Raw genomic sequence first — 12,590 nt, forward strand, 5'->3', positions numbered from 1 at the left:
CAAAAAAATTGAAAATCATTTTTGGGTTTTTTTTACATATATTTCTACTTGGAGAAATTTAAGAGGTTTATCCCTCAAAACTTTAAATACAAAAAAGTTGCAAAAAATAGTTTACAACAACAGGAAATTTATTTTGAGTGTCTTCATAGTTTTATTTTGGAGATACACCAATTTTTATACACTGCAGGAAAAATGAAAAAACAATCCTATGATGCAAATTTGCAAAGAAAGCAGCATGTGCATCAAAATAAACTATTTCCAGCAGTGCAATTCGAGTTCTAAGCATCACAGAAACTATTCAGAAAAGTCAAACATGACTTATAAAAACACCAGTATAGGCTTTTAAGGCCTACAAGTAAAAAACTACATTTTCCGCGAAAATGACGTCACTTCCGGTTTCGGGCAGGAAATGGCGGACATGCGATAGTTTGCGCTGACATCTGTTTCACTGTGGGAAGTGTTACGAACAGCTGATCGGATCGGCAAAGCGTGTTTCTGGAATATTATGTTTTTGTTCCTGCAAGCGCTTTTTATGCAATTTTTGCAAAGCTATATGTGGAAGGAAACCGTGACCGAGGACAAGCTGATGTCATAAGATGTAAGTACAATTCCTCTGGTTTCATATGCAAAAAAAAATTATTGCGCTAGCTTACACGGTTCAGGTTCTTCAGGGATTTAAAAATAGTTACACAAAACAGAGCGTGCAGCTCTGACCGGCTTTAAAGGGTTAACAATAACAACGTATTGAATAATGACTTTATAAAATAATATAAAATAGTGTGCAACACCACTGAAGTTTTTTTTACCTCTCTTTTCAACCAACGGCAGTCACTCTCCTCTCCAAATAACTTCTGCTTAGCTTTCCGAGCTTCCCTCGGGTCCTCTTAATCAGCGGTCTCCACCCTTTTTTGCGCCATGGACCGGTTTATGCCCGACAATATTTTCACGGACCGGCCTTTAACGTGTCGCGGAAAAATGAGGGAGGGGCTAATAATCGGCTCAGTCATTTTTAATGATCGTTGAAAGCCCAGATCGTAATCGTGATTAAAATTCGATTAATTGAGCAGCCCTAGTCTCAATATACCCTCCTTTATCTTCACATAGTAGTTGCTGGAGGGGAGATATGATTGTTACAGTTTGTTTAACTTCAAATGGTAAATGGCCTGTATTTGTATAGCGCTTTTACTAGTCCCCCCTAGGGACCCCAAAGTGCTTTACACACCCAGTCATCCACCCATTCACACACACATTCACACACTGGTGGAGGCAGCTACAGTTGTAGCCACAGCTGCCCTGGGGCAGACCGACAAATAGCTCATTATTTATTTTGGACTTTGTTGAATTGTATGTTTAAATGACTAGGACATATGACACAAGGCTTTTTTTTCTACTTATCTAGCAGATACTTGTTTATGCAGATAAGGACTTTCAATGAATTTCTTTGACAGTTTAACCTCCTAAGACCCGAACTCTTTCACGACATGCATTTTTAATTTCTCTTTGATATTTGGGCTGATTGGGACCCGATGAATGTAAAAACAAAGAATTACCAGATTTTTTTTTTTTTTACCTTATTTTTGTTTTTAAGAAAGATAAGAGCCACATATGAGGATATTTGTTTAAAATTTTGATAGAACAGTAGCAGTATAATGTCCTCGTAAGTGGATATCAGGCCCATGTAGAGCAAAATTGAGTATTTTGGTCTATCCATCCATCCATTCGCTTCCGCTTATCCGTTTTCAGGGTCGCGGTGGGCGCTGGAGCCTATCCCAGCTGTCATAGGGCGAAAGGCGGGGTACACCCTGGACTAGGGATGAGTATCGTTTAGGTTTTATCCGATACCAGTACCAAACTGGTACTTTTGAAACGGTGCCGGTGCTTAAACGGTGCTCAAACCGGTGCTTAAAGAATGGAGAACACAAAATTGGTCCAAAAACCTCTCATGTTCAGCTGATTTTTTGTAAAAAGATAGCAATGTTAGCCTTTTCTGCAGCTATGGGGCATATATGGTATTGCTCTTGGCTGGAAGCAGTGCTTAAACAATGGAAAAAACACAAACTTTGTCCAAAAACCTCTCATGTTTACAGTGGGGCAAAAAAGTATTTAGTCAGCCACCGATTGTGCAAGTTCCCCCACCTAAAATGATGACAGAGGTCAGTAATTTGCACCAGAGGTACACTTCAACTGTGAGAGACAGAATGTGAAAAAAAAAAAAATCCATGAATTCACATGGTAGGATTTGTAAAGAATTTATTCGTAAATCAGGGTGGAAAATAAGTATTTGGTCAATAACAAAAATACAACTCAATACTTTGTAACATAACCTTTGTTGGCAATAACAGAGGTCAAACGTTTACTATAGGTCTTTACCAGGTTTGCACACACAGTAGCTGGTATTATGACCCATTCCTCCATGCAGATCTTCTCGAGAGCAGTGATGTTTTGGGGCTGTCGCCGAGCAACACAGACTTTCAACTCCCGCCACAGATTTTCTATGGGGTTGAGGTCTGGAGACTGGCTAGGCCACTCCAGGACTTTCAAATGCTTCTTACGGAGCCACTCCTTTGTTGCCCGGGCGGTGTGTTTTGGATCATTGTCATGTTGGAAGACCCAGCCTAGTTTCATCTTCAAAGTTCTCACTGATGGAAGGAGGTTTTGGCTCAAAATCTCACCATACATGGCCCCATTCATTCTGTCCTTAACACGGATCAGTCGTCCTGTCCCCTTGGCAGAAAAACAGCCCCATAGCATGATGTTTCCACCCCCATGCTTCACAGTAGGTATGGTGTTCTTGGGATGCAACTCAGTATTCTTTGTCCTCCAAACACGACGAGTTGAGTTTATACCAAAAAGTTCTACTTTGGTTTCATCTGACCACATGACATTCTCCCAATCCTCTGCTGTATCATCCATGTGCTCTCTGGCAAACTTCAGACGGGCCTGGACATGCACTGGCTTCAGCAGCGGAACACGTCTGGCACTGCGGGATTTGATTCCCTGCCGTTGTAGTGTGTTACTGATGGTGACCTTTGTTACTTTGGTCCCAGCTCTCTGCAGGTCATTCACCAGGTCCCCCCGTGTGGTTCTGGGATCTTTGCTCACCGTTCTCATGATCATTTTGACCCCACGGGATGAGATCTTGCCCCAGATCGTGGGAGATTATCAGTGGTCTTGTATGTCTTCCATTTTCTGATGATTGCTCCCACAGTTGATTTTTTCACACCAAGCTGCTTGCCTATTGTAGATTCACTCTTCCCAGTCTGGTGCAGGTCTACAATACTTTTCCTGGTGTCCTTCGAAAGCTCTTTGGTCTTGGCCATGGCGGAGTTTGGAGTCTGACTGTTTGAGGCTGTGGACAGGTGTCTTTTATACAGATGATGAGTTCAAACAGGTGCCATTCATAGAGGTAACGAGTGGGGGACAGAAAAGCTTCTTACAGAAGACGTTACAGGTCTGTGAGAGCCAGAGATTTTCCATGTTTGAGGTGACCAAATACTTATTTTCCACCCTGATTTACGAATAAATTCTTTACAAATCCTACCATGTGGATTCATGGATTTTTTTTTTTTCACATTCTGTCTCTCACAGTTGAAGTGTACCTCTGGTGCAAATTACTGACCTCTGTCATCATTTTAAGTGGGGGAACTTGCACAATCGGTGGCTGACTAAATACTTTTTTGCCCCACTGTAACTGTTTTCCACTTTTTCTTTGGTCATTTTAGCCTTTTTGGCCAGGGTGAAGGGAGTATCTGCCATCAAACAAGAAGACAGCCACATGTAGCTATGATGATGTTTGCTAGTTCACCTTACATGCATTAATGTAATAACGTGGTTAGTCTACTAAAGGTAAATTACACACGAGCAACATTAAGCTACTCACGCAGAGAAGAACGGCTGCTGCTGCCATTAAATACGGTGCATTTCTTGGCTTTTAAAAAAAACGCTATGCGTCGCCAGGTGTTTCATCAGATTCGAGGTGTTAGCTCCTTTGCACAGTATCACCTTAAAGCATTTGTTGCAGGCTGCTGAGTTTGCATCTTTTGCTGTGAAATACAGCCAGACTTTTGACCGCTTTGCCTTGGGCATTTTTAATCTGTTGCTCTGCTCTAAAAGAACGTACATACCTGGACCCACCTACTATCCTCGGAAACGTAAAATGATTGGCTAGAATCTAAAGTGTATCACAGCTCAGGAAAGAAAAGCACCGAAATAAAGCACCGAAATGTGCGCTGCTTTTCGGTCTGGTTACTACAGTTTATGTCAGAACCGATACCGGTACCCATCCCTACCCTGGACAGGTCGCCAATCTGTCGCAGGGCTAACACACAGAGACAGACAACCATTCACACCTAGTGGCAATTTGGATTATCCAATTAACCTATCCCCACAAGCTGCATGTCTAGCTTGGGCGGTGGGAAGAAGTCGGAGTACCTGGAGGGAACCCACGCAAACACGGGGAGAACATGCAAACCCCACACAGAAAGACCCCGGCCTGATGGTGGAATTGAACTCAGGACCTTCTTGCTGTGCGGCAACAGTGCTAACCACTGTGCCACCATGCTGCCCTATTTTGGTCTAAATAACCCAAAATGTGATGTCCACATATGTGGACGCCAGGTCCTAGGAGGTTAAAGAGAGAGCACCTACCTCAGTTTGGTCACCGAATGGCAGAATCTTCAGGTCAGCTCTGAGGCTACAGACATCCACAACCCTGTCATATCTGTGGAGTGACAATGTAAGATAGTGCCCTGATTGAGAGAAATATAGTGTATCGAACAGAACCATTTAAATAATTCTAAAAATCCAATGAGTCCAATAACATATGTAATCAGGATAAGCACTGGTCTCTGGAAAACTTTTCTTTGAAAAAGAATTCCTTTAATTTGCTCAGACATATGGTGCCTGGTGGTTTATGAGAGGTTATGAAAGGGCCCTTTCACTTTCTGTTAAGTCAACACTACAGAGGTCAGCAAGTTTCCCTTCTCACCATCACTAAATTGAACTTCCTATTAGGGATGCACCGATACCGATACCGGTATCTGGTATCGGCCTCGATACCACATTTTCTAAAGTACTCGTACTCGTTAAAAGTCCCCCGATACCGGGGACCGATACCATGGTCTGAGACCTGTCTATGTTTGAGCGGCATGTAAGGGGTTAATCACAAGCGCCAAGTGCCCGCGCCAAGTGCCCGCCCCCAGGCCCCGGCTGCAGTTCAGAGCGGGGAGAAGGCAAGGCGAGACATGTCAGCCGTGTGGAACTATTTCAAAGTGAATGAAGACGCGAAAACAAAGGTGGACTGCAAATTGTGCTCAGCGAAATTGTCCAGAGGAGGCTCAAAAGGTAGCGCATTTAACACAAGTAATTTAATCAAGCACCTAAAACCCCAACACGACAACAAGTACAAAGAGTTTACCCACGCTTATTTACCCATGCTTATTAGCACCGAGGAGCATAGCTGATGCTATTGCAGTGGGACGGAAACTAGTTGGGCATTTTAAACATTCCGCCTTAGCCTACTCCCGCCTCGAGGACATTCAGGGACAGCTCAACCAGCCAATAAAGAGACTGCAGCAGGACGTACAGACGCGCTGGAACAGCACGTATTACATGCTCCAGTCCCTCATTGAGCAAAAGCGAGTGCTGGAGGTGTATGTGTCCGAGCACGAACTCCCTGACTATCTCACCGCTCACCAATGGGCTCTTATGGAGACGACTGTTGCCATCCTCGCCCCCTTTGAGGAACTAACTAAAAAAGTGAGCAGCTACGACGCACTAGCCTCTGATGTCATCCCAGCTGTGACTGTGCTAGTGAGACTTCTAAACAGAGAAACAGACGAGGACCACGGCGTCAAGGCAATGAAAGCAACCTTACAGGCAGCTGTCAAGAAGACCAACCTACTGTACTTCATCTCCACCATACTTGACCCAAGGTAAAGTCTGTGTGCTATAGGTATTCAATGATAAACTACAGTACTAAATGTAAGATTATTTTACATCTGAAATATTATATATTTGTAACTAAAATACACAAATACAAATGTATGCAATATATATAATATGAAATACATTTCCATTATTACTACCAGAAAGTCAAACGGCTGGCATTTGTCAATGAGTAAGTACTCTGTATCGGTATCGGCGAGTACTGAAATGCAAGTACTCGTACTCGTTTTCCAAAAAAGTGGTATCGGTGCATCCCTACTTCCTATTGTAACCCTGTCAGATAATGAAGATGACCTCCACCTTTATTACATTCTTATCAGATGCAAATTCACAAAGATAAGATGAACTTTCTCCTAGTTAAACATTTTTCATGTAAGGTAAAGTCACAGGGAATATATAGTCAAATCTAAAACGCTTGCCCTCATTTTCATAGTCTTGGTTGGTGCAGTAATTAAAATCATATTGCCCCAAATGAAATCTCCTTATTTTATAATAATACCTGTTCTTTTCATATTCAAGTCTTAGCTACTCAAAAATAGTGACAAGCGCTGATTTATGTTAAATTATCAATTACTTGGTTTGGTCAAAAGGTTCCCCCATGAGGATATTTTCTTGAACAGTTCCGTGGAAAATCCAGGCCTGCTGGGAGACGTAAGCAAATGTCCCATCGGCTGTGATGGAGCCCCGAAGAAGGTGCATCTAAAAGATAAAATCAAGGAGACAGAAAAGCTATATTTACTGGACATTTTATGTACGGTTAGAAATAGTAAAAACTTCTTCTTTCTCCTCCTTCGTCTCTTGTTAGACCTTGCCAAGGCTGATCGTATGCCCTATTCATATATATGTATTGACTTTCATCCCTTTTCTCTCCAGTGTGTACTTCCACCTCTCCAGGCTCTTTTCCACCTGCTCCACACTCTTAATAAAGATCACAGTATCATCTGCATACATCCTAGTTCACAGAGACTTCTGCCTGACCTTTTCTATCAGCATATCCATCACCACTGCAAAGAAGAAGAGACTCAGAGCCACTCATTGATATAATCCCATTTTCACTCCTACCACACACCTCACAACTGTCTCGTTGTCCTCGTACATGTCTTGCACCACCCTAACATACTTCTCTGCTACTGAGAGAAGTGCAGCAGCACCACAGTTTGTCTTGTGACACCCTACCATAAACCTTTTCTAGATTCACACAAAGACGCAGTGCAACTTCTTCTTACCTTCTCTCTACTTCTCGGTCAACAATCTCAAAGCAAACATCAAATCTATAATGCTCTTTCCTGGCATGAAGCCATCGTTCTGCTCACTGATCGTCACCTTTCTTACTAACCTACCTTCAACAGTTTTTTCCTGTAGCTTTATGGTATGACTCAAAAACTTTATCACTCTCTGTCATCTACATAATTCTGAAGATAAAGTTGGAGATTACTACTATGTTTGCAAACAAACTGTAACAGCTTCCTTCTACACAAGTGTTATGCAGATAAGATATGTAGAAGATTGTTTTGTTATATACTAAGATACAGCTTGACCCCTGCATGAAGTAGAAGTGCAAGCATGCAGAATTTCCCCAACTCAGACAGTGCCCTGCTTCTAGTCTCTGGATTGATAAGACTTGTTTAGCTTATCTGCTACATATATCCTGTTGAACTATGTTTGATCTGTGTAGGGTGACTAGTTTTCTGTCTTGCAACAGGGTAACAACCTATACAGGTAGGGTCTGCTTCCCCTGTTCCAGAGAATTCCTCACTTCAATCCTGCATGCCTTGTACTGACTGAATTCCTTCATGCGAGAATAAACCTCGCAAATGAACTCCAGTAGTAGGACTTATTTTATTTAATCGACTACATTTAAATAACAGACATTAGCTGAATCCTAGTAGCATTAGCACAAGTTTTGCCTAATAACGTGTCTTCAAGCTAACAAAACAAAAAGAAGAAAAAGGTTATTACACTTTTGCACATCACCCTTGCCCTGGTCATAAATGCCTTTCAAGTCTTCATCCTCTTCATAGCTGCCCTCACCTTCTTATTAACCCCCTGCACTTCCTGATTCACAAACTTTCCTCCAACAGTCCTCCTGTTTCGCTCACTGTCTACATTCACTGAATCCTCAAAGTCCTCGTTCTATCTTCTCAACGCATGCAAATAACGAAAGAGTGAACAAAAAATAAATAAAAGAAAACTATAAAGAAACGATACAAAATAACAGAAAAGGACAAAAACACAAAAGAGAAAGCAACCTGTTCCAAAATGCTGGAAATCAGTGATGTCTTTCCACTCCCCACATTCCCACAGACACCGAGCAGGTTGCCCTTCGGGAAATACCAGAGACAATTAGTTTACTTTTAATAGAATGCAGATAACCTGAGATATCATTATCAGAATTGAATCACACCTTAGGCAGTGTGAAGGAGATGTTTTTCAATGCTGATGAGGATTCAGTCTCAGCTGTCTTGTGTTCTGACACTCTGTTGGCTGTGCTGGGTGGGGGGGAAGACTGGCTTTCAGGTCTGGTCCAGGAAAATGTAGCATTTTTCATCACTATAGCAGAGTCATTATCTACCTTTTTCATCAGGTAGGGCTCAGGATTCTGGATCAGCAAAATTTTCTGAAATAACAACAAACAGCATTTACAAGCTTATCTGTGTTTTTCTGTTGATATTTCTGAATGAAAGTCAGATACAAGGTGTGACAAAAGCAAGGGTAAAAGTAAGACAGGAATCAAAGCAGCGTTAAACCAGATTTGTGATGCAGGTTGACAATATATCTTATATTTAAAGATGTGTACCTGAGATGACCTTATCATGCATAGCATCTGCCACTGGCAGCCAGCAGTACAAAAAAAATAAAACTGTGATTTTAGAAACGTCTGAATTGTGAGGTTTTGGCTCGCTTGTACATATGCTGACTTCATTATTTGAAAGTGTGTTCATATGAGCATGCATCAGTGTAAGAATATATATGACAAAAGACACAAAAAGCACAATAGAGTCACTACATGAATTGTTAACAGTTACAGAGGGCACAAAACAAATAATTTACCCTTAATCGTTTTAGTGCTACAACAGCCTCAGCTGTGGCCTTCACAGACGGGGGCAGGATAATGAGGGAGAACCTCATGCAGGTGAAGATGCCAATTGTGGTAAAAGCCTAGTAAAAACAAAGAATTATGTTAAGACACTATATATGATTATGGAATGCAAGAAAATCATGTTGATATTAAATGGGTCACAGCAATCTGGTTTAGCACAATCGCAATTAAAGGAATGCAATAAACCTTTATTTCATTATCTTATGACTCATATCCAAACAGTCTGAGTTTCAGAACTGCAGAATCTCAGACTTGTTACTTTAAGTTGACATGTTAGTTAAAGGTGTTTTTCAGCCTGTACAGTTTTAGTATACTGCTGTAGTACTCACATCAGAAGTGCTGAGAGGTAACCCCAACAAAGTGTGAACCAGAAAGGTGAGGATAGTGGCAATGGAGGGTATGATGTTGGCGATGCTTATATTAATAGTCTGGACATAACTGACCTTCTGTAGTTGTTTCTTTTCATTTTTCCTTAAGCCTGTAAGAGTTAAACGTTTTTCATTAGTTAACTTTATCTTTAGTGACTTACCTTTTTTCTTTACTGTAGTTCTTTAGTGAGCACCTTAGTAATGAGCATTAAGGCATTCAGATGACTACATTATGATCATTTTTTAAACAAGAAACTAGCAAGAGTACAGACTGAAGACCTAGACCTCACAGTGTTGATAAGAAAGTTAACAAGATCATAAGATACTAAAGCATATCATATTCCCACATGCACTTTACTTGTCATAGGAAAATGAGAACACGTGCCCCAGATTTGGCAGCAAGCCAATGAATGTCCATAAAAGTTCAAGGTAAATTGAAAGTAAGTGAGAGTTCAAGATGTTCTCACAAACAACTGCATGTTTTAGAGGCAGATGACTGCTTCAACTTGTAATGAAGGGAGTCTAACAAATAGATATACTTGTGAGAGGTACATAAAAGTGTATGGATTAGTTAGACATGAGGTCACCTTACTCATTATAGATCTGTAGTTGCGGTCAGAAGTTTACATACACTCATGAATGTCATTGTAATTTAGGGCTTTAACTATTTCTTTAAACAGTTCTGTCTTTGGGATGTAATGACGGTGTTGATGGTTCTACAATGTGTTTTCACTTGACTGGACCAAAACCTATTATTATCTCGTTAGTGATAATGATTAATGGCAACTTTTAGGTTTTTTTTGCCAGCATAAAAAGGATTTCATTAACAACAATCATTGGACGGACCAATACTCAGAACAATGGGGAAGAGAAAGAACTCAGTGAAGATCTCAGAAAGAGAAGCATTGATTTACACAAGACGCAGATTCCAGGATCATCATTTCAAACAATTCTAAGTACAAGAACATCGACATCAGTTTTCACAGTGAAGTGAGTTATAGCTCCATGGACTGAGAGGCTGCCAACCAAGAAAGAAGCCCCTGCTTCAAAATCGACACCTTCAGACTTGACTGAAATTTGCACATAGACAAGCCAAATGCCCTCTGGAAAAAAGGTTTTATGGTCAGACAAGACAAAGATTGAGTTATTTGTCCACGGTGATAAGAGATACGCTTAGAGAAGTAAAGATGAGGCTTTCAAACCTAAGATAATAGTACGAGCTGTAAAGCATCGTTGCCTGGGGTTCTTTTGTGGCCAGTGGTACCTCCAAATTCTTCCACTTTGGCACAAAATTGGTTTTGCAATGGATAAATTAGACTAACATTTAGAAGACCAGTCCAGAAGCTTAAAGCCCTAACCTCAACCCTCTTGGGGCTAGGCTTGATGATGGTGACCAAAAGCATCTGGACTTCTGATCACAACTGTACATAAGGATGTCCATACATACCATTGTGACTATATGTTTGCTGATTTTGTTTTTAAACAAATTGGTGTGTATGAATATTTCCTTGATATTTGACATACTGATTAAAAAAATATCAACATGAAACAGCTTGACATACCTGTAATCGTCTTCTCAAAAGATTCTTCCCAGGCGTACATCTTGATTAGCTTAATGCTGTTGAGAATCTCATTCATCGTGCGAACTCTGCTGTCGGTTATCAATAAGGACTTCCATCTGAATTTATTTATGAGCTTGGCCAAGAAAATCTACAAAAATCAAGAAAAATACATTGTGAGTGACTAAAGGTAATAAGAAGCAAAGTAATATATTTGGGATAATATAAGAAAAACACAGAAAAATCAGTTTTGCTATCTTAGCAGCTTACTAAACAAGGAAATGAGTTTATAGAAAGGTAAAACATACCGTTCTATATGCCTCAATTTTTTGTGATATAATATTTTGTTCTTATTGTTCTTATTCTTATTTTTATTGTTATTATTATATTATTGTTACAAACCTCATTTGTGCAGGTTTTTTTTGTTATGTTTTTTTTGATTATTTTTGTTTGTCTGGTTTTTGCAACATTAGTATTTGCCATTATTTTTCATTAGCTCATATTAAACACGTACTTATATTTCATTATTGGTCAGTATTAAGTTTTAGATATTAAGAATTTTATGCTAGCAAAAAAAGAGTTGCTGGCATAAAAACAAACTATTTGCATTCTTGCAAACACCTCCCCCCTGATCAAGCTTCCTAAAGAACTACGGAGTCTCCACAGGGAACCTCTTCCAGGACCCTAGCCACAAAATAGGCCAAACATTTTTGAACAATGATGTAATTTATGTAATTTTGCCTCTCTACACTATCACTATGCACAAGGTGCAAAAGCTTTTCCCTGCAGTACATTAGGACTTTTAATTGAGCCCTTGTTTTTCCCTTTTCCTGGGTCAGAATTGTAGTGGGAAATTCTACAAGAACATATTGTCCTGAACAAAACAGCTCCCAGGAATATACAAATCCTTTACAACATTAAGGTTAAAATCATTTCTGTTGCTAACATCAAATTTGAAAATATAGCATATAAGCATACAATTTCCAAAATTTGGATTTGCTAACTTTCCACTATTTTCAGTTAAAATAAGAACCAACTTTATTTTCACAGCTTCTAATGTAAAGATATTTCAGATTTATGTGAAATATACACAGACCTGTACAGGGACAAAAATCAGGTATGTGAAGATTCCAGTCAGTGCGGTGTAGCCCAGGATGTAGCATGTGTAGACAATACACAAAACATAGAGCACTGTGCTAGCCAGCACAAAGCTCCCATGCACTACAGCCTCGAACATTCTATGGCCATCACTGGTCAAAATGTTAATCATCTAGACAGCAGAAAGATATGAAGAAAAGTTAATTAGGAATTGCATCAAAACAAATTTCTTTTATGTCAAAACAAGTTCAAATTATTTGTAGCACTATTGACTCACAAGATAATTTATAATACATTTATGGAGGGATAGAAAGAAGAATACATGAGATATTAAAAACATGTAAAACATATGTATACACGTCAAAATATAAAGCATGCTCATTCAAGATAGAATATAGCAACAAAGACAAACAAGGGTTGCTTTTCATGTTCACAGATGTCTATAGCAGACATTACATCTGGTCCACTAATGTCTACCATGGACACAAACAGCACCCCACATCCAAGTTTGTTCCACTA

At 40.0% G+C, this 12,590-nt stretch overlaps 1 protein-coding gene across 17 annotated transcripts in view; it reads right to left on the bottom strand.

The window, feature by feature from the left end:
- abcc12 (ATP-binding cassette, sub-family C (CFTR/MRP), member 12) overlaps positions 1–12,590 on the bottom strand; it is a 40,375-nt gene that overhangs the window by 9,009 nt on the left and 18,776 nt on the right. For all 17 annotated transcript variants that reach the window (XM_040011100.1, XM_040011103.1, XM_040011107.1 and 14 more), the window contains 8 exons: positions 12,070–12,243; positions 10,977–11,124; positions 9,376–9,524; positions 8,998–9,105; positions 8,351–8,563; positions 8,196–8,267; positions 6,521–6,645; positions 4,648–4,720 (listed from right to left, as the gene is read on the bottom strand). In XM_040011100.1, the coding sequence (XP_039867034.1) occupies positions 4,648–4,720; positions 6,521–6,645; positions 8,196–8,267; positions 8,351–8,563; positions 8,998–9,105; positions 9,376–9,524; positions 10,977–11,124; positions 12,070–12,243 (1,062 nt within the window). The remainder of the gene's footprint in view (positions 1–4,647; positions 4,721–6,520; positions 6,646–8,195; positions 8,268–8,350; positions 8,564–8,997; positions 9,106–9,375; positions 9,525–10,976; positions 11,125–12,069; positions 12,244–12,590) is intronic.

This window comes from Simochromis diagramma, unplaced genomic scaffold, assembly GCF_900408965.1.
Source record: "Simochromis diagramma unplaced genomic scaffold, fSimDia1.1 OVJJ01000603.1, whole genome shotgun sequence".
In the NCBI taxonomy this organism is placed as follows: domain Eukaryota; kingdom Metazoa; phylum Chordata; class Actinopteri; order Cichliformes; family Cichlidae; genus Simochromis; species Simochromis diagramma.